At 38.6% G+C, this 20,711-nt stretch overlaps 1 protein-coding gene across 13 annotated transcripts; it reads left to right on the top strand.

The window, feature by feature from the left end:
* Nucleotides 1-578: 578 nt before the first annotated feature.
* LOC125693702 (SSX family member 2 interacting protein) lies at nucleotides 579-20,544 on the top strand. 13 transcript variants are annotated; one of them, XM_048945908.1, is made up of 16 exons: nucleotides 589-706; nucleotides 6,002-6,156; nucleotides 7,844-7,880; nucleotides 9,509-9,641; nucleotides 10,007-10,173; nucleotides 10,406-10,606; nucleotides 11,554-11,664; nucleotides 12,794-12,929; nucleotides 13,825-13,900; nucleotides 13,986-14,157; nucleotides 14,384-14,534; nucleotides 16,670-16,806; nucleotides 17,194-17,367; nucleotides 18,826-18,937; nucleotides 19,339-19,459; nucleotides 19,703-20,544. In XM_048945908.1, exons 4-16 carry the CDS (start codon nucleotides 9,599-9,601, stop codon nucleotides 19,782-19,784), a joined length of 1,683 nt encoding a protein of 560 aa, XP_048801865.1. In that variant the 5' UTR covers nucleotides 589-706; nucleotides 6,002-6,156; nucleotides 7,844-7,880; nucleotides 9,509-9,598; the 3' UTR covers nucleotides 19,785-20,544. The 13 variants fall into 13 exon arrangements, 11 of the variants coding, with proteins under 11 accessions (XP_048801872.1, XP_048801864.1, XP_048801862.1 ...); XM_048945906.1 differs by having other exon boundaries at nucleotides 7,844-7,884; XM_048945909.1 differs by lacking the exon at nucleotides 589-706 and adding an exon at nucleotides 719-950 and having other exon boundaries at nucleotides 7,844-7,884.
* The last annotated feature ends 167 nt before the right edge of the window (nucleotides 20,545-20,711 follow it).

The raw sequence follows: 20,711 nt of genomic DNA, 5'->3' as shown, positions 1-20,711 counted from the left end.
TTCCGACTCCAGAATCTTTCAAACAAAATTTTTATACTTATAAGCAAAGAAAAATCTGGTCAAATAAAAACACGTGCAGGTAAAGACCTGTAGGACTTCTTCGTTCCTCTAATTAGTCTTGTAAACCGAGTCTTGTAGACCGAGGGAGGCTGGGACTGGATGTCAGGACAGAAAGGATCTCCTCCGGACAGGGCGACCATATGGTGCGTCCCCATTCCTGCAGGTGTTAGGAGACGCGTGGCACCGAGGGACACTTTTTAGGGATAGGACTCAGTAAGCCAGCGTTCAAATGCATTTTTCAGACGAGCCGGTCCCAACACAGCACAACGAAACGCTAAGTACACTCTTCTGTATGGCAGCAGACGACGTTCCGCGCACGGCCCCGCCCCGGGGCGGTCTGTCACGTAGCAGCCGTCCGCTCTGCCCGCGGCCCCGGCCCGCCAACAGGTGTCCCGCCCCGAGCAGGTGCGGCGCGGCCCGCAGGGGCGGTGCGGACCCGCGGGGAGGTCTCCTAGCAACCGCCCGGCCAATGGGAGCGGCGCTGGGGCCCGGCGCGGGGTCGACGCGGCGGCAGCTGCGGGACGCGGGGCCACGCGGAGCTGGCCCGGGAGTCGGTCCCTCCTCCTTTCTTCCGTCCCTTCTCGCCGCAGCAGGTGGTGCTACGCGGGGCTCCTCCCCCTCCTGCCCCTTCTCACCGGCGGCGCGGGTAGGCGGGCGCGTCGGGTAACGGGCGCTGCGCGGCCGTTGGTGACGGCAGGGTGGTCGCGCCTCGCCTCGGCTCTGGGCTGCCCGCGGGGGAAGCCGCTGCCGACCGCTGCCGTCCGCTGCGGTGTGGAGGGCGCTTCTTGGCGGGCCCGGGCTGACCCGTGGGGCTGAGGGAAGCTCGTCCCTGGAAGGCAGGCCCGGCGCCTTGGCGGTGTCCGCAGGGCGGCGAGCAGCGACCGCGGGAGGTTGGGAGCCCTGGCGGCTGTGCGCGGTGGGAGCGGGGCTCTGCGGGAGGCATTGACTGTGCGGCTTTGGCTTGCTTGCGTGTCTCGTTTAAAAAGAAAAAAAAAAAGAAAAAAAAAAAACCCGGCAAAAACTGTGTTTACAGCGAGACTCCGTTCAATTTGAGGGTCGAATTGTAACACGGGATGCGCTCGTAGTATTGCTGCGGCCCCCGTTTGCGCAGAGCGCTGTGCTGCGATGAGGTGGTTTCGCAGGGCTCCGTGTGCTGCCAAGTATGATAGGAATTCGGGATTTTCAGGGGAATGACTCAAATCGGGAGGCGTGCAGAATGAAACGTGAATGTGCGAGGTAAACGTCAGTAGTAAGCTTGAAACGGGATTTGATGCCGTTGATGATGGTTTCGGAAGAGTAGTGGGGGAGAAAAACGTTCTTTCTGTTCTGGGAGAGAAGAAGCGTAGTATCAGTCATTGGCTGGACTGGAGAGGGCACTGGAGGCTATCCCAGGTTCCTTGGGTTCGGCTTGTCTCTGAAAGCAGCTGGCAGCAGATGCTAAGGAAAAGACGATCAGCAGAGGCTGCTGAGCAGCGATGTCTCTGTCAGTGTCCTCCCAGTGCGCTGCACTGTGGAGCTGAAGGATTTCCGAGCAGAGCTTGCTCCTCTTCTTATGTTCATTAGCTTTTGATGTGTGCCTTTAGTATGATTTTAGCCAGCTTATGTAGTTCCCGTTTCCCAGCACATGGTGATGCGAGTCTGTCATTTAACAGTGCTTCTTTTCCAGCTTTCATGTTGAATGTTTCATTTCATTCTGCATAGCTGCTATGTTAAATGAAGTGATAATTTTTTTTCTTTACATGTTTCTGTACATGTTTTGTCCTATTTCTCTAGCTGCTCCAGAGGAAAAGTCACTGCTTACTAATTTTTTGTATGGAAGCATTGGCTGGCCTTCTTCCACCACTTTGAGATGTTTTCTGCATTTTGTATAGGGAAGCTCATAATGATGTGTGCTATTTCAACTGGGGAAGCTCAGCGTTTGTATGGAGCCATTATGATGTTCATTTTTTTTCTGTCCTGGGCTCCAATGTTTTATTAACTGCCTGTGAGCTGTTACTTCCAGAGGAGTAATCACAGTGACTCTGTGATCTCTTGCATGATAATGCTTTACTTAGAGCCAGTTGATTTAAGTACATAGCTGAGTCGGTGTTGTGTTTTTTTTCTTCCTAATAATAATAGTTCACAAACATGGATTTTTATCACCATTTAGTAGTATGCATACAACCTTTTGGGGTTCTTATCATTCGATCCTACGGTTTATTTTTCTGAATAACTCTGTACCATGAGTAAATTTTTTCACTGACCCTCCCAGCACCTGTGAAAGTTCTCCCAACAACAGATCCCGTTTGTGACTTAATTTTCTTTGGGGCTTTCATATAACGCTTATACGATACTTAAAGAAGGAAGAAGGGGAAAATATTCAACTCTTTCCTACCATTTCTCCTTCTCCACGAATAATCAGTCATTAGTAAATCCCCTGGCATCACTGCTTCAGAGCTTTTGGTAGGGAACATTGTGAAAAGCTTTTTGGAAATCCAGTTATGCTTTCTTGCCCAGGCATGTTGACTGATTCCTTCTTTCAGGGCACTGTAGCAGACTTGTTAATGTTTCTTCTGCGTTAAGTTATGGTGACACTTCACCAGTCATATTTACTGCCAGCTAACATCTGCTCTGTGACTCATGTAGCCTACAGGGCAACCGTTCTTTGAATCTTCTGGCATTCTGTAGAGAAGGTAGTTACGTTGATGATGTGCCATTCATTTTACCTGCCACCTGTTTTACCGTACAGGTTATGTGCTACTGAACCTTGTGAATTGCATTATTTCCGAGAGCTGGAATGCTGAGATCTGGCTCTGCCCTGTAAATATTATCAGCTTTAGGAACTGGTCAGACTTGCACTCCTTTCCCTCTCTTTTTAAATGCTTTCTGCTTGCAGAGACAGCGAAGTTATGGTTAATGTTGAGTTCAGGAAAAGGAGGAACTAAAGGAGACAGAGTTCCTGAGGCTTTTTTAGGCACTCATGATATGGGAAGGCCTTGTAGCGGGAATAGAATATCCTGCTATGTGTACAAATGATTTCTGATTTCAACAGAGGAATAAAATTCAGAAGATTAACAGAAATAGATCTATTCTTTAACAATAGGGAAAATCTTACAAAGATCCATAGTATTGGCTCAATGTGGGGTGGGACTTTGAGAGTCAGATGAAATATTTCCACGTGTTCCAATTTTTTTCAGAGGTTGCACCAGTATCATTATATGCATATTGAAGGTAGAGCTGAATGTTGAGATGGTAGAGAAGTCCTTGTAACCTGAGTGTTTGGGACAAAGGCTGTAAGAGAACATTTGTCAAACATCACATTTTATCAGCTCTTAGGGTATGTTTTTGTGTGGTTTTACTTACTGAATATCAAAGAAAAAAATTATCCTTACAACTTTTTCACGACTTGTTAAGTAAAATAGATCTGAAAAATGTAGGTAAGGGATCTTCTAGGCTGCTGTGCTCATAGTGAAGAAGACTCAGCAGTACTCACAGGCTGAGTGGTGGGCTTACCTGTTGAGGTTACTTTGGCAATACTGATAAGTTTAGTTGGAAATTTGGCACATGTTAAAGAAATGTTCTCTTTGAATTTAAGTAAGTGGAAGGACGCACCCTTTTGTGCCTCCCTCCCCCTTCTTTTTTTAATCGCCACAGTACTGTAAGTGCAGGGAGGAAATATCTGGATCTGCTTTGGTTGCAGGACCTGTCATTGAAATTGCAGGATTAATGAAAGTCACTACGATTGTAATAGGTTTCTGCAGGTAAAGGAGCTCTTTCAGATACACAGTTATCACCAAATCTGAGCTATATTCTAGTGCTAATTGTCAACTTTGTTATTAAAACAGCCATAGAGAGAGAATATTTATCAGAATTTTAGGGAAGAGATGGATGGACCTTCAAGGCGATTGCATGAATAAAACAAGCGTGTTTCTTGTGATGTTATCACAATACATTTGTAAACCTATAATGTGATGCACCCTAAATTTACATGGACTGATATGTCTTTGATTTATCTGGATAAAAGCCATCTGTTTGGTATCCATGGATTACTAGACAAATGTAATAGCCTTAAGCAGATTCACAGCTCAGCTTGGGATGTTACTGTAATTAGAAGGAATCATGTTGCCTTTTAAGTAAAAACTAATTAATGCTTTAATTTTCTTTCATTTTTTTTTAAAGTCAAAATCTGTGTATATGCTGAAACTTGTAGTACTTATATGGAAGAGAAATGTTTGGTTGGTGCTTTTTGGTTGATGCTGACTCACATTTTTCCATGACATTGTAACACTGAGAGATGAGGAGAGCTCTTTTCAGATTGCCTTCACTTATCCACCTTAACTTAGGGAAAAAAGCTTTCTCGGTTACTAGATAATGCGTTTTTCGTGTGTTGTAGAATCTTTTGAGTTGGAAGTACAGCTGGATCAGGTGCTTAGAGCCCCATCCAGCCTGACCTTGAATGTCTCCAGGAATGGAGCACTCACCACCTGTCTGGGCAAACTGTGCCAGTGCCTCACCACCCTTATTGTAAAAAAAGAACTTCTTCCTTATGTCCAGTCTAAATCTCCCCTCTTTTAGTTTGAAACCATTTCCCCTTATCCTGCTGTAACAGACCCTGTTGAAGAGTCTTTTCCCTTCTTTCTTACAGCCTGCCCTTTAGATACTGAAAGGTCACTCTCAGGGCTCCCTGGAGCCCTTCTCTTCTCCAGGCTGAACAGCCTCGGCTCTCAGCCCACCCTCATATTTCATCCCTGGATCACTCTTATGGCCCTTGACTGTTCATGCTCTGAACAGGTACACATCTGTCCTGTACTGAGGACTCCACATCTGGATGCAGTACTCCAGATGTTGTCTCACCAGAACATTGGAGAGGAGCAGAATCATCTCCCTTGCCCTGGTGACCATGCTTCTTTTGATGCAGCTGAGGATATGGGTGCTTTCTGGGATGCACATGCATGGCTCATGCCCATCTGCCACCCACCAGTATCACCAAGTCCTTTTCAGCTGGGCTGTTCTCCATCCTTACATCCACCAGCTTGTACTGATTGCCCAAGTGCAAGACCCTGCACTTGGATTTATTGAACCTGTTAGAGTTCTGGAGCACATCTAAGTCTCTCTGAATGACAACCCATCCCTCAGGCATGTCAGACTGCACCACACAGCTTGGTGTCGTCTGCAAACTTGCTGAGGGTGCACTCGATTGTGCTGTTGATGTCATTGCTGAAGATGTTAAAGCTCCCAGTACTGACTCCTGAGGGACATCACTTGTCACTGATCTCCATCCAGTCACTCTTACACCTGTGCAATTTAGAGATGACCGGGTGGTGTAATGTGATCATGGTACAGTGCTATTACAAGCTTTTCTCTCCTTATACGGAGTTGCCGAAAGAATTTTATAAACTCAGATACTCCTACTTGCTTTCAAGTTTAAAAACTATATTCAGGTTTTTGTACGTATACTGTGATGTGTGAAGTTTATAATCCTAGTGCTTACTGCTTGTAGGTTTTGGAATTTGACAGTCTGAACTCAGGCTCACTTTATCTGATTTGTCTTGAATCTTGGCACAGTTGTTGACAATCCTTCCCCTGCACCCCAGAGCACAAAACAGTGATTTTAAGAACCACTTTTGCTTCTCTATTTGTAGTGTAGCTTTCACAGTTCAGAGTAAACTTACCTCAAAAAGAAAGATGCACAATAATGAATCACGTCAGAGTTCATAGGGCTGTACCTGTGGGCTTTTTTAAATATTAAAAAAAAGTCAGCAAAGCTTCAGCTGCATTTACTAGGATTAAATTCTAGTATATTATCACGATAGCTTTAAGTTCTAGGATTTTTTTTGTGTGTACTTTCCTGTTAGTGATTCTTTGTTTGATTCTTGGTATTAATCAAGCTCTCTGTAAGTTTTTGTGTATGTGTATATTGGTGGAAGGAGGAGGACACTTTGTTTCTTTGTGTTCTTTTCAGATTTTGTTAGTTGCAGTGGGATGGCTCTGCCACTCTGTTCAGCCATGTGAAATTGGCCCCCAGATCCTCCAAGGTCTTGTTCATCACTGGAACAAGTGTCACTGCCAGTAGGCAAAGTAGTGTCTGGCAGGCACTGGGTCATTACAGATATTTGGGTGAGTCACTTACCTTGTTAGTGAAATAGCTGCATAGGCAGAATGGGCACAGAAAGAAAATCATTAAGTAGTTACAGTAGCTTGAGCTGTTGAGAGACTTGTTCTTTTCTCTTCTCTCCCACCCATAGATTTTTAGGTTCAGTGTGAGATTCTGGGAAACAGCAAATGTTGATTTATTTTTATTTTTTTAATTTTTAATTTTATTTTTAGCTTCTTACTATGTCTTACCAACAGGATTTAAGGGGATTGGGTGAGGGAAACAAATAAGAAAAACAACTTCAAAAACAACAACAAATCAATTTCTCCTCTTCCCCCTCAAAAAACTGAAGCAGGAAACCTCTTGGCCCTTTTCTTTAGTTAAAGCTTTCCTGTGTTAAGTTGGATAGCCTAGAGAGATCCCGAAAACACTTTAAAATCTTTGCTATTTTATTTTTTCTATAATTAAACAAATACTGCTTCAGGTATGCATTGAATGCATTCTTCCATATGTTGTGATTAAAACAAGTACTGCAGAGTACTAAAGGTGGAGTATCTTATGAACAGAGTGTATCCAAATTTGTTTTGCATCCCCACTGTCTTCATTAGGGATGCTCATCAGTCTCTTGCATATTTCAGTGAGTCTATTTTAAGATGTGTTGCTCCAGAGAAACTGCCTAGATTGGCAAGGAAATGTAGCTGATGATTCTTAATCACGAGGTAGCTTTAAAAATCATTGCTGAGGTCCTGAACTGGCAGCAGAAGCCACGTGGAGCTGATGAGACGGTCTTAGCACGGAACTAATGGCTTGTGGCATTCCCTTCTGCAGCTGACATGGGGATTGTCTCATGCACATCTGAGTGTGGTTCTACATACAGTGTATGAAGATGATGCAAGTACAAAATGCTGACTGTGCTCTTAACTGGGAACTGCTCCAAAGCTAGTGCATTCTTCTGATGCCGTGAAACAATTTAAGCTACTTTTGAGGGTTGGTTTAACAGCTGAAGTTCTTTAGTTCAGCACTCACCAGATAGTGAATCTGTGATATATGTTTGTGAGTCTGATGTATTGAACAGTATGTACTGTATTGCTAGCTGCCCTTTCAAATCAAAAAGCTCTAGAATCCTACATGTGAGAAGAATATAGTTGCATTATCTAGATGGGCGTTTTCATATTCCCTCTGTATGTTTGCATTCTCTATAATTGCTAGACATCCTTCTGAACCTGTCTTTCTGCTCATTTTCATTGTATCCTCTTGTTGGTGTACCTAGAAACAAAGCTTTGCAGAAGAGGAGCCCTGAAAACCTTTTGCTGCGAGTAACACAGCTTGCAAGTTGCAAAACTAAAATATGGAGAATCGTTGCATTCCACCACCTGCATTAGTCCTGTTTCCACTTCCAGTCAAGGGTTGTGTGGGTTAATAGATGCTGTGTCAAAACAGTTTTCTCAGTGTAAAGACCTGTGGGTTGGTGTTATTGTACTTGGAGGTAATTTGGCTGGTAAGATCTCTTAGGGGTTTCTTAAAAAATAGAAGCCAGATTATTTGGAATGAATTGCATATCTGAAGTGTTGGTGGTATTTTTGTAGAATTTCCAACAGCCATTAATGGAATTTGTATGTTTTGAGTTTCAAATTCTTAATTAGAATGCAGGATTGCATTCTATATATACTCGTAGTTTAATTTGCCTTTTTCCCATTCTTTCATTTGCAGGTTTCTCTCTCTGATGGATCCAACAGAAGCCGAATGAGTATGTAAGAAGTGTCTTCATTTTATTTTGTCTTTTGAATTACATTTTTTAAAAGCACAGTTGACTTCATTGGGAAAAATGAGAAGACTGCCTTACGGGCATCAGAAATGACAGGCATGAAGTCAGTCATTTCCCTTAGGATGTGAATATCCATTTTCTTTTTCAGCACATCTTAGTTTTACAGAAAGAAAACGCTGAAAAATGCAAATGGGCAGAGGGAAAGCAGACACAACTCTTTTTTGAATAAGAATGGCCACTAGATTGTTACAACACTTATGGTGTTTTCTCAGTGTCTTATGTGAACTTTCTGATATGTAATTTAGTACTTTCTGCACATTTTCCTCTCATCTGAGCAATAGTTATGTACTTTTTCATCCAGGAATATTTATGAACCTGCAGAAATATGCAGTGGGATATTTTATTTTCTAGTGCTGAATGTTCTGTGGCACGGCTGTACACCAGTATGACCTCTTAAGAAGTTGACGTTAATTTGAGTGCTATTTTGCATGCTTCATGGTGTCCAAAAGGAGATTAGTGTGTTTTCTTTTCTGTTCACAAGAGACCTTGTGGGTAACAGATCACCCGCAACTGTCTAGTGGCTTAAGTAGGCAGCAGTTTGGTTTTCCAAATGATAGCTTTCCCCATAATGATAAAAAAGCAAGGTTTTAGTGTCAGCATTCCAGAAGTTGCGTTGCCAAGAGTGCGCTTAATAGAACATTAGGAGGAGTTAATAGCAAACTTGTCTGTACTCTTTAAAAGCTATGGTGTCCATCTCAAACTGACTTGAGATTTTGGTCAGTAGTTGTAATTTAAAAAAATGGGAGTCTTCTTTCCTGAACAGGTGAAGAGTTTGTTTTCCTGTAGGTGGCTGTTCCTATAGCAGCTGATAAGTTAGACTGTCTAGATCTTAAATGTCAGAGCTGGATTTTAAATTTCTGGCAGTGCACCAGCTCTGATGTTTCATGCATCTTATAAATGTGTGAATTTCTTTTGGTTTTTAGAGGGAAGGTGTTATACTGAGTGGCTGTGCCAATGGAATAAGACTTCTTCTATTCTATAGTCCTTCAGCAATTTTGGAGGTGTTGCAAAGAATGAAGCAGCTTCCCAGGGAAAAGGCAATATAGCTGTGTATAGGCACTACAATGAATTGTATAGGTTAAGTTAAACAGCTAAATATGTATTAGAAGTTCTTTTGCCTTCTCTCTGCCAATAAATCTCTTCTTTAGCCTTTAAATAATAATCTTACTAAGACAGATTCATGTTAAGATTCACAGAAATTTGTCTTGATAAAATTGCTTTCTGGTTATGTGGCAGAAAATTATTGGATGGTTTGGCTTGCTGTGTTTTCTCTGACACACATCAATATAAGCAATTGAATTATCTACAGTGTCTTTATTCTTTTCGTGTGCAGGTGGTGTTTAAGTCTGAGCTGATAGTTTAAGACGTAATGAAGTCTGAGCCTAAGTATAGATAGATGCATCACTAACACAGTGTAATATTTACTGTGATTCTGGTGTTCTTTACAGTATAAAGAGGAAAAAATGTCACATGATTTAGGTCTAGTAGTCTGTCTCCCATGCTTACCTTAATCTTCTAGCTGTTAATCTAAAATGCTCTTACTATTTTAGGAGATGGCTACGTAACTCACATTGCCAGGAGTTGTACTAAATACTTCACTGCTGAACGGGTTGCTCAGGTACCCTGCCTGTTTTGTTGCTATGGGAGATTGGAAGACTGTAACTGTGCCAGTGCTGTCATCAGGTAAACTGGTCATATTTTAAATTTAGTAAATGTGCTTAATCTACCAGGGTGTTATAGTTGGTAAAGAGACATTAGGGCTTTAAACATGAGATTGATTTAACATGATATTAACCAGTCTAATAGTACAGTAATTTTTTTTATAATAGAAATGCTGCTGGAATGCAGTCAAATTTTAAACTGTCCTTTTAAAATTATTGTTGTGATATATTTATTGTGTTTTATTTCGTTCTAGATGAAGTTGTAAGCTCTAGATTTGTGAACAGCTATGAATAATAATTTCAGTAAAGGGATTTCATTTAAGTTTTTTGTATGTGATGTCCTAAACTACTAGTCCTGAATTGTTTCTTAATATTTTTATCTTCTAGATAGCAAAAATATATTTCAATATACCTCAGAGAAAAGGATATCTCCCCCAAACATGAACTCTCAAGTGCTACATTTGTCACTGCCTTCATCCAAAAGCATGCACAGCTTTTTCAGTGCCTTCTGCACGGAAGAGAATATTGAACAGAGTATATCCTATCTCAATAGGGTAAGCCACATCTTGCTTACTGGAGGCTTTTTGAAAATGTCTGTATGTCAGTTTTGGTAATGAAGATGCACTGTATTTGGAAGGCTTCTTTCTTAATTCTCAGAAGCTGAAGTTGGTTCTCAGGAGAATACATTTTTTTGCCTTCTTATATAGGATTTCAACTGATACTGTTTATCTTGAAGATTTATCCAGTTATTTATTCCACCACCCTCTCCAATTTGTCTTTCACCAGGAATTGACAACATTGGGCTTTCCTTCTATTTATGCAGAGTCCAAAGGAAAGGAATTAAACTTAATATCTATCATAAATTGCATGAATGAATTGCTTGTACTGCAGCATAAGAACCTTCGAGCTCAGGAAGAAGTAGAAATGCAGCATCTGAAACTGGGTAGTGATATGGATCACTTACAGAACTGCTATGCTAAATTAAAGGTAGAAAACAAGATGGTTTCACCTGTGTGTGTGTGTGTGTGTGTGTAATGCAGTGTTTGTGTTAACAGATACTGTACTTATCAGTGAATAAATTTTTTTTTTACCTCCCTAGTACTAATTTGCAATTGTGCTTTTATGAATATTTTTGTTTTTTGAATTTTTTCATTTGAAAATTCCTTAATGAGGTATAAACTCATAAGACAACTTTAATTCTTGCTTAGAAGTTTTCTTTAACGATTTCTTTAATAAAAGAAAACAAATGTTGACTAGTTCAGTTCAGCTCATTCAATTTGTCTGAAAGAATATGCCCAGCTCTAGAAGATAAATTCACAATGTAACCGTAATCAGTAAAAACAAAGACCCCATGTGGGTAACTTTTCTAGTATGCATTGTCACTTTTCTCCTTATGTCTTTCACATTTCTTTTTGTCATTCGATTTCTTGGGTAACTGCCCACCAAGCCTTTTTGTAAAGATTGCTCTGAAGCTATTGGCAAAACTTAGGTTAAGCTTTGTTTTATGTAAACTGTCCCATTTGCTTTGTTGTGGACACAGCATGCATATCTACGTACATTATTCTATTGTTTATTTAATAGAAATACTCCACTAAAATCATTCCCAACCCATACATGTTATTTACTATATCCTCTTACTCCTGAGTTATAGATACTTGCAGAATCCTGATTTATTAAAAAGCAATAACTGTATCTTTGTTTTTTATGAGTGGGAGTATTTCTTGTACTGGAGAATCTTAGTGCTTGGACCAGAAAATAGAACTTGTTGAGAATGCAAGGTGAAACATTAGCAGTCGAATATGCAGAAAGGCTTGTCTCAAGTGAGGTGGTTTAGCCTTTTTTTTCTTTCTTTTTTTTTTTTTTTTTTTTTTCCAATATTTTTTTATCCTTAGTTATTTTTTTTATTGGTACTGAAATGTGAACATTTTTTCTAGGAGCAGTTGGAGTTATCCAAAAGGGAAATAGTTGGCCTTCAGGAAAGAGACAGACAACTGCAAAGCAAGAACAGGAATTTGCACCAGCTACTTAAAAACGAAAAGGATGAAGTGAGTTATGTACATCAATGCAAATTATTACATAGATTTTCAGTGCTGATTTTGCAAGGTGTCTGGTAGATGTTCACACTGAATATTTTTTGTTTTTTTGCTGTTGTGTGCTATCTCTCAGCAAAATGAAACTGACTCCTTGCACGCCAATTGAATACGTTTTATAATGGATAGGTCCAACTTATGATTCTATTAGAGTGTACTACAGAAACATGTACAATTTTATGCTCTGTTATGCTTTTGATTATACATTTTTATGTTTTGTAAATGTATAGAAGAGGGAGCTATAGGATTCAGTCACTTTCTCAAATGCACAGGAATGGGAACGCTTTTTCTTTGTTACATTGTGGAAGTGCACAAAAGGTGGGGGGTGGGGAATAGTCCATGCTCATTAAACTTGGGAGTCTTGGAAGAACCCAGAGCAGAAAACGCTATCATTAGTTTGGTGTCTGTTTCCATGTGGTCTCCGCCACACTGTACCTACATACTCCTAAATTTCTTTAAATGCTCTTTTCGTTCATAAATATTCAGCAGGCAATCAAGCATTATCTGTATGTAATGAACTTCAAAAGTTCCAGCTTAAATCCTGGGGCGTGTTAAGCTAGCTGTATGTTGGCAAGGTTAAAACTAAGTCAAAATCCTTCCAGTCTATTTGTGATCTGTTTTAATGTTCTTTTGGACTGAATAGTATCACCCTCTTTTCCCATCCCGTTGTCCAGAAGGAGCAAAGAGTTTGTTATTTTTTTATGTAAACATAAATAAGCCTAATTTAATGTTAAATTAGGTACTAAACGTTATTTACTGAAACCAAAACATATCTTTCTTTTTGTAATGAGGATATTGGAGAAGATATCACACGAATTGCCAAAAAGTGTACTCAGTTCTTCTTAAGAAGGACTATGACATTATAATATGTTCCTCACTGTGTTGGTTTGTGCATAAAAGCAACTCAGTTTCCTAAGCTAAGTCTTAAGTCAGAATCTGTAGGCTGTTGTCAGTTCCTTTATCCAGAAAGAGTTTAATGTAAGCACTATTTCACATCTGTTTGTTTCTTTTTTTTTTTTATAATATATGTGTTTATGTTAAGCTTTAGTTGACTAAATCTGCTCTCTTGTGGGATTGTTTTTAGGTTCAGAAGTTACAAAACATAATTTCAAGTAGAGCTACGCAGTATAATCATGATATGAAGAGGAAAGAGAGAGAATACAATAAATTAAAGGAACGCTTACATCAATTGGTCATGAACAAAAAGGACAAAAAAATAGGTAAGTAGAGTGCTATGGCAAATAAGTAAATTTTGTATGATGTTATGTTCATATTCCTTTTCCTCAGTGCTGAAGTACCCAGTGGAACATTAAATATATTGTGAAATTTTTGTTAGATGAAATGTGTTGACTGATGTCATTGGAAAGGAAGTCCTACTCTAATTTTTTTTATCCCTCCTGCCACCCTCCAAAACACTCTCAGCTGTTTGCCATCTATAGCATGTCATATTTTAGTGAGCTGGTTAATTTGCTGAGCCAGAAGACAACTATTCATGTTGTGGCTGAGTTGGTTTTGCTTTTCTGAAACCAACAAGTTAAGTTGGAAGTAAAACAGACCACATTGGGATGCTGTATCAGGAACACCTATTTTGGCAACAGAAGGTAATTTAGTATCTGCACAGTAATCTCTGGAAGCCTCACATGTAAGTGAACAAAACTTTTTACGTGTTTTTTACTCAAATTAGTTAATACCAATTGAAATATCAGTGAGGTCAAAATAACGAGATCTTAAGTCGATTTCCTGTTTCCTTGAGAGCTAATGAGAATTGAGCTTGAACTACTGTTCTGACGTCATATTTAAAATAATGTACACACAATTTACATAAAAGCTGGAACAGAGGGTGAGGGTATTCTTAAGAAGTGTATGAAATACGTGAGATAGGATAACATCCCCACCCTGGCTTTCCAAACACAATTTTTTTCTATCCTTGTTTATTTTACTCTTGCTTTGTTAAGCAGAGCAGCATGGTCTCATTTTGGTCTTAAGACTGAGGGGGATACTTGGGTGATGCAGTCTTTTTGACAGTAATTACATCAAAAGCTAAAAGAAGTGTCATCTGAATGTGTGTGTAATTGCACGTTGTTTCATGCTTTGAAATCTCCTTTTCATTTGTAGCTATGGAAGTTCTAAATTATGTTGGTAGAGCTGATGGGAAGAGAGGTGCATGGAGGACTGATAAGACGGAAGCCAGGTGAAATTGTAGTTGTTTTAGAACAGCATTAATTGAAAGTATTTGTTATGTTGTCACCTTGTTACTGTCACATTTCTGCTTCCAGAAATGAAGAGCAAATGTACAAAGTTCTGCTAAATGACTATGAGCAACGCCAAAAACAACTTTTATTGGAAAATGCTGAGCTGAAAAAAGTTCTTCAGCAAATGAAGAAAGAGATTATTTCACTTCTTCCACCACAGAAACAAAAACCTAAAGAAAGGTCTGAAGATGGGCCAGTAAGTATTCCTCTGTTAAGCTTAAGTCTTTGATAGTTTGCAATGCTGGAGCCATCTGATTATTAAAATACTTCTTGGAAGGCTTGCAATGGAAGGACCTGGAAAAATCTTTTCAGTATATAAGGGTTTTACTTTTCTTTGGTAAAACAAATCTATATGCGTATTTAAATATATATTTTTTGAATGGTAAGATGGCTTGCAGCAGGCTTTGTTTCTATTTCTGCAGGTACTTTCAGACTTGGAGGAGGACACTGGAGAGTTAAATAAAGAGAATATGTGGGAACTGTCATGTGAAACTGTGCGAGAGCAGCTTACCAACAGCATTAGAAAACAATGGAGAATGTTGAAAAATCATGTTGAAAAGCTGGATAACCAAGGTGATGTTTAACTCTTACACATACACATAAAGTGCTGCAGATAATTCCATGTGGTGTCACGCTCTTTGGAATTACGTTACTGTATGTCTAATCTAAGTGGAAGCTGAAATGGAAAGGACTGTGACCTGGTAGACTTCCTGAAAAGACTTGTGTTTTTCCTTTTCTTTGTGAGTTTAAATTGTGGGAAGTTAGGAAAGCAGTCACCTTAGCAATCATCTTTTATCCTGAGAACAGACACACTGTAGTTTGTCAGAGTAAACAGCTTTCTTCCGAAAGAATTTACTTTTCTTTTGGAAGTACATGCTCTGTAATATGCAGGTCACTCCAAAAGTAATGTTCTCTATTTATTTCCATGGGAACTATAACAGATACAAAGAGCACAATAGCACTATTTAATAGAGTAAATTCTGAACTGCATAATGGCATTTTTTTCAACGTAGTCACCATCATTTGCTATGTGCTTTTGCTGGCAATGAACAAGAGCCTGTTGTCATGCTTACAAAAAACAACAAAAAAATCTGCGTTAGTGGAGGTGACATGCTGTTATTGCTGCTGAAGCACACCACACACCACCTTGCTTTGCTCACATCCACTGTGTTTGGTCTCCGTGAACATTCAGCAAGCTTTTAATTTTCTGCATGGAGGAATTCAATGACACACCTTTGCTTCGTATGCATTTCCATGTCAGATGCTGTTACTGCCTTTCCGCTGCCATCTGTTACATGGCAACAAAATGTAATTGAATGCTGGTGGGAAAGTTCAGCTCTACTGCCATACCACCATTGTCTGCCTCTGATGTCTTAGGCCAACTTAAACAGGAAACATTATTTTCAGAGCATCCTTTGTAAATGTTGGTTGTATTTCCCCGTTTGTCTGAGCTGTTCAAGTAATTGCAGATATTCAGTTTCTTTCAAATTGTGATATGTGATACATAGATCCTTCTTAGAGTTTGAGCTTGTCACAGCCGTATCTACTGCTTCTGCTGGCATTCTAAAATGAACTAGCTGATGGTATGGTGCTGGGCTCTCCTCGTTTCCAGCTGTTAAACAGCATTAAAAGACAGCTAAAAATATATAAAATTCTTTCCTAGTATTATTTTCCAGTGTAAGCAAATGCTGCTGCTACAACAAGGATGTTTGCAGTCAGGAATAAGAGTGAGAAGGTCATGAATGTAGTTGCAAATAAAAGAGCAGGTGGTCTCTGGTATAGACATATTCTTATAGAAAGGATTTTAAGATCACTTATTCTGAGTAGTACTTGACTCAGTGTACTAACCAAAAAATAAAATAATTGTGAGCATCAGGAGAAAAGATTCAAGTATTTGCAGTTTTCTTGGAGTCACTTTTTTTTTTTTTTTCATTTTTGAATTTATAGGGATGACCGTGTTCTTAGTGTTTAAATACTGTCATCAGGGGATCAAAACTTGGCACATTACAAATGCTGTGGTAGTTGTATCTTTGTACAACCACACTGTACCTCACACATTTTATTCCTCTGTGATTCATTCCCTTTCTGGGTTAAAAATGTGCGCACAGTGTTCCAACTGTTAGCTCTGTTTCTCCTTCATAGAACATGAGGAAAAAATCTTTCCTTTTTTATCTATGATATATATAGTTACTGCCATACTCTTATGAACATAGAGGCCCTTCAATAGTGGGCTCAGAATAGGCTAACGATGTACCACTGAAAAAAAATCTTAATTTGTCTTGATTTTATTTTAAAGAAATGCCGAACCAAGTTGTGGTGGCTTTTTTTTTTTTTGGTTAGTTGTGTTTTTTTGTTTGGTTTTTTTTTTTTTGGTGGTTTGATTTTATTTTATTTTATTTTATTTTATTTTATTTTATTTTTTTGTGCAATGCTGTTGCATCGAGGACTTGTGCTTTACCTGAAGAAATGTAAAATCTGAGGCAACATTGTAACATTCAGCTCAGGAAAAACAACAGTAGTGCTTAATTATGTGCTTAGCACCAGTTCTGGATCGTTTGTCCTGATGATAGTAATTTTGAGTGCAGGGTTAATGTGTCTTTTGGAATGAAACTATTACAGTTTGGAAATCTTTGCTATTGCTTTGAGTCCTAAGTGTTGCGAAGAATGATTTTTAAATAACTTTTTTCCTATTTTTCCCCCTCCCTTAGTGTCACGTGTGCATTCAGGAGCTTTGAATGACAAAGATGTAATCTCAAGGGAAGACCATGAGCTGGAAACTGAAAAACTAGAGTTAGAAATTCAGCAATGTAAAGAAATGATCAAAACTCAGCAGCAACTTTTACAGGTAGCAGGCTTTAAATTTTGTTACTTTCAAGACCTTTGAATTATTATTATTTTTAATGTCACTTATTGCTCACCTCTGAGTTTTTCTCCTTTTATTGACAGTGCTTTTTAAATAGGATGTCTTGGTGGTTGGTCTAAGTGGGCTGTTCAGTTGATTATTAATTTAATGAATTTGTAACCCTGGTAGGAGAAATTCTGGGAGAAGTTAATAGACAGGAAGGCTGATGAGGCCAGAGGTGTTTTGCTAGCTGCTTGAAACTCTGCCCCTACCAACTGTGTTGCTCATTTATCAAACTTCAACTGTTTTTTGATGTAACTTAAATCTGTGGAAATTCTGAACAACTGAATAGTCACTCCAAAATTATTGTTTCTGTATTTATATCTACAGCAACAGCTTATGTCTCCATGTGATGATGACACCACTCTGTTACTACAGGACTGCTATCTTCTGGAAGAAAGAGAGCGTCTTCAGGAAGAATGGAGACTATTTCAAGAACAAAAAAAGAATTTTGAGAAGGAACGAAAAAGTTTTACAGAAGCTGCTATTAGATTAGGACTAGAGGTATTAGAAAAGTGGAAAGGTATTAGAAAAGGAACTCCTATGGAAGAGAGTATAATAATAACTCTAATACACACTAAAAACTGCCTGATACACATTGTCTGCTTATATCTCTATACAGAGGGCTTGTTCTCGTACTGTGTAAAACACAGCTCTGGTCATTGCAGCAGATCATTCAGCTTAAAACAAACAAAACAACAAACATCACATTTCTTATGTGTATTGGAATATGAGTTTGCTGCAACTAGGTGAATCATTTTTCTTGCAGCGTCAGAAATATCTAGGTACTTCTGAAAGATCTATCTGCTTATTCATTAAATCCTTGATTAGAGGCTGTTTCAATTTAGCTTTCAAAGACAGCAAGGCTTATGCAAATCATTGTCAGATTTGGCTGCAGCATTGAATTCTCAGAGTCTAGATTTTCATGGAAAGCAGTTTTGTAGAAAGCCAAAATATATCTTTGCCTTAGTAGGGCCATTTTGTGTTCTTGTAGTTAATCTGGCTAGTAAACAGACTGACTTAGGGAGGGAATTGGGTTGGGTATTTCTCTAAATGTGCTCTAGCATATATCTTTTTGTTGGCCAATAGTTAAGATCAAAACATGAAGACTACAAATTTAGCAGGGAGGAACGTGAAAGGTCAAGAACATAGAATATTTTGAGTTTTATTGAGGCACTGGTACAACAGTAGTTCACACAGTGACAAATATTGACTCAGGCCATTACATATATAATCGTGCATTCTTCAACTTTTTCATTTTCTTTTACTTACATTTTATTGAATTCTTTAATTTAATGTGATCTTGAATTTAGCTTTGTAATTTTTGATGGATAATAAATGTTTGTTCTGAAATACTTAAGACCATATTACAACATAAATGTAGTTACCTGTGCTTTTGAATATTAAAATACTTAAATTTGAAATGAGTAATGAGAAAGTTGAAGCAATACTGCAAGCCTTCATCATAGAGTGATTGGAAAAGGAAACATCACCTTTCTTTCTGCTCAGTTGTTTTCATGGAAGTGATCAGTGCTATTTTCAGTGTCACTTGTATTTGTTTATGAGAAAGCTGAGGACTAAGATTGAAGCAGTAATCCTTATTAGCAACTGCCTAGAAATTAGAGGTATCTCCATGAGTTAGTGCAAGAGTTGGGGGCAAGGGGGAGCACAGGAGACTGTGGTAGGACACTGTGCCACTGGAGTGGAGAACACTGAAATGAAAGGATTATTCAGACCTCTGAAACAAACCACGGGGTTTGGCTTGTAAATAAATACTTCCTCAGCTAATCCTTGTTGGAATCAAAAGCTTGCTAATATGACTGTAACTCTTTGTTTAACTGTTGGCTCACCTTAGTTGCATGGATATTCCATAACTTTTTTTTTATATGGAATAACGTAAATTTAATGTGGACTAAGCTTGTTTGTGTGGTCGTAACTGTAAACAGTCATTTCTTTTCCTAGAGAAAAGCATTTGAGGAAGATAGAGGAGCGTGGTTGAAGCAACAGTTCTTAAGTATGTCTACCGATTACAAGCACTCTGAAAATGTGACAACTCCAAGTGCCTTCATAGGAAGCAAGTATTTGGTTCAAATTATGTTACTATAATATACTTTTTCCTTTTTTTATCTGTAAGATGGTTAGGATATAATTCATTCCCATAGTAGAAAAAATTTGTATTTTTAGGAACAGATCTTTTGCCTTGTTGCCCGTGAAGAATGAGTTGATTCTAATGATCTTGAGCAACTTGTGAGATTTAAGCTGTATACTAAAGCTACTGATTTATACTTATCTTTTTTCAAATTCTGGTGTTTCTGGCTATATTTATTATTATTACAGTCATGCTGTAAGTTGGGAGGAAAGGTGTTCTTTTTTTGTTGTTTGTTTGTCCTTTCTTTTTCGATAGAAGACTCAAATCTAATCCTTCAAATGTTTTCAACTTGAGTGTCATCTAACTGATTTATGTGTGCCTTCCAGCTTCTGACCAAGACAATCGGCTAGTGAACTCAATGTCTCAGCAAAGAAAGCCTCACTGTATGGTGAGTGGTCCTGTTTCAGCTGAATCCTGCCAGACTTCCCAGTGTACTTCACATAACAGGTATCTCAAATGATGTTGTGGATGGTTTTTGTGTGTGTTTGTTTGTTTGTTTTTCATAGTGCTGAACTCTATGTAGAGCAGTGAAATTGTGATAACTTACAGAATGATCTTATCTGGGTCTTGTGATTGATATGTGGAAGAATATGTTAAGCATCATATCATAACTGTATTGTGCTTCTCTCTGAAGTGTAATTTGTAACTGAATGTGCAGTTATTTACACTGTAACTTCATCTTTTTACCAGTTTCAATGCTGCATTAAAAAAACCTGCTGGTGACAGCGAGCCAAATCAGTGGGAGGAAAGTGAGAAGGAAGAAACTGAGTAATGCACAGTCCCAGGAAGACTCTGAAGCTGGCACTCTGCTATGTAGAAACTTGCACATAGAACAACTGCCTTAGACTTCCTAGGGTTGCCTGCTGTTTTGTTAGAGATGTTCATAAACTTACTGTTCTGAAGTGTAACAGGATGCTGTGAGTTTGATCATTCTTCTGAAGGGTTATGTGGTAGGCTGAGCTGTGATGTGTATGTATGTGTGTGCACATGGCTTTTAATTTTTTAGACCATTTCTTGCCTCTTTTTTTCTTGCAGCTCTTGAAAGATGCTTATTTAAAAGTATATTAAAGCTTTGGTATTTTTCTAGTAACAGAAGCTGTGATTCTGTGAATGAAGCTATGGTCTGAAACTTTGGCTGTAATGAAATATTGGATCTTAATGTTTTTTTTCATCACAGACAGAGATAGCACTTTTAGGAATGGTTTAATTATTGGAAACACTCATTATGAGAAACATCTCAAGCATAACTGGCATTAAAACTTCTTTTGCCTCAACTTGAATGTACAGTATACTGTAGATTTTTAACAAAACAAGTTCTATATTTATTAATTTGTGTGATTTGAAAATACCTCTTTGATATTTCAGATGACCTAAAGCGCGAAATCTTTATATATTTGTAAATAGACAAAATGATTATGCTGAGAAACCATGGAATGAAATGCATACATCCATAATATTATTTTACGTGGTATTTTAAATTGTTTTATAGTGATACTCTGTTTACAGATGCATTAGGACTTTCAATGGTTCATCCAGGAATAAAATTATTTCAAATGTAAAAAATAAATGTGTACGTCTGTTTTAAGATTTATGAATGCAAATTTTTCTAAATTACCATGGTAGTAGGGCCAAGGTTCACTGTGTGTTTGATGCCAGTTTTGTTTTGCTTATTTTTCATTTTAGTGGGCTCCAGAATTTT

The sequence above is a fragment of the Lagopus muta genome, chromosome 5 (assembly GCF_023343835.1).
Source record: "Lagopus muta isolate bLagMut1 chromosome 5, bLagMut1 primary, whole genome shotgun sequence".
Taxonomy (NCBI): Eukaryota; Metazoa; Chordata; class Aves; order Galliformes; family Phasianidae; genus Lagopus; species Lagopus muta.
The sequence above is the reverse complement of the archived record's forward strand: the minus strand, read 5'-3'. Positions and strand labels throughout refer to the sequence as shown.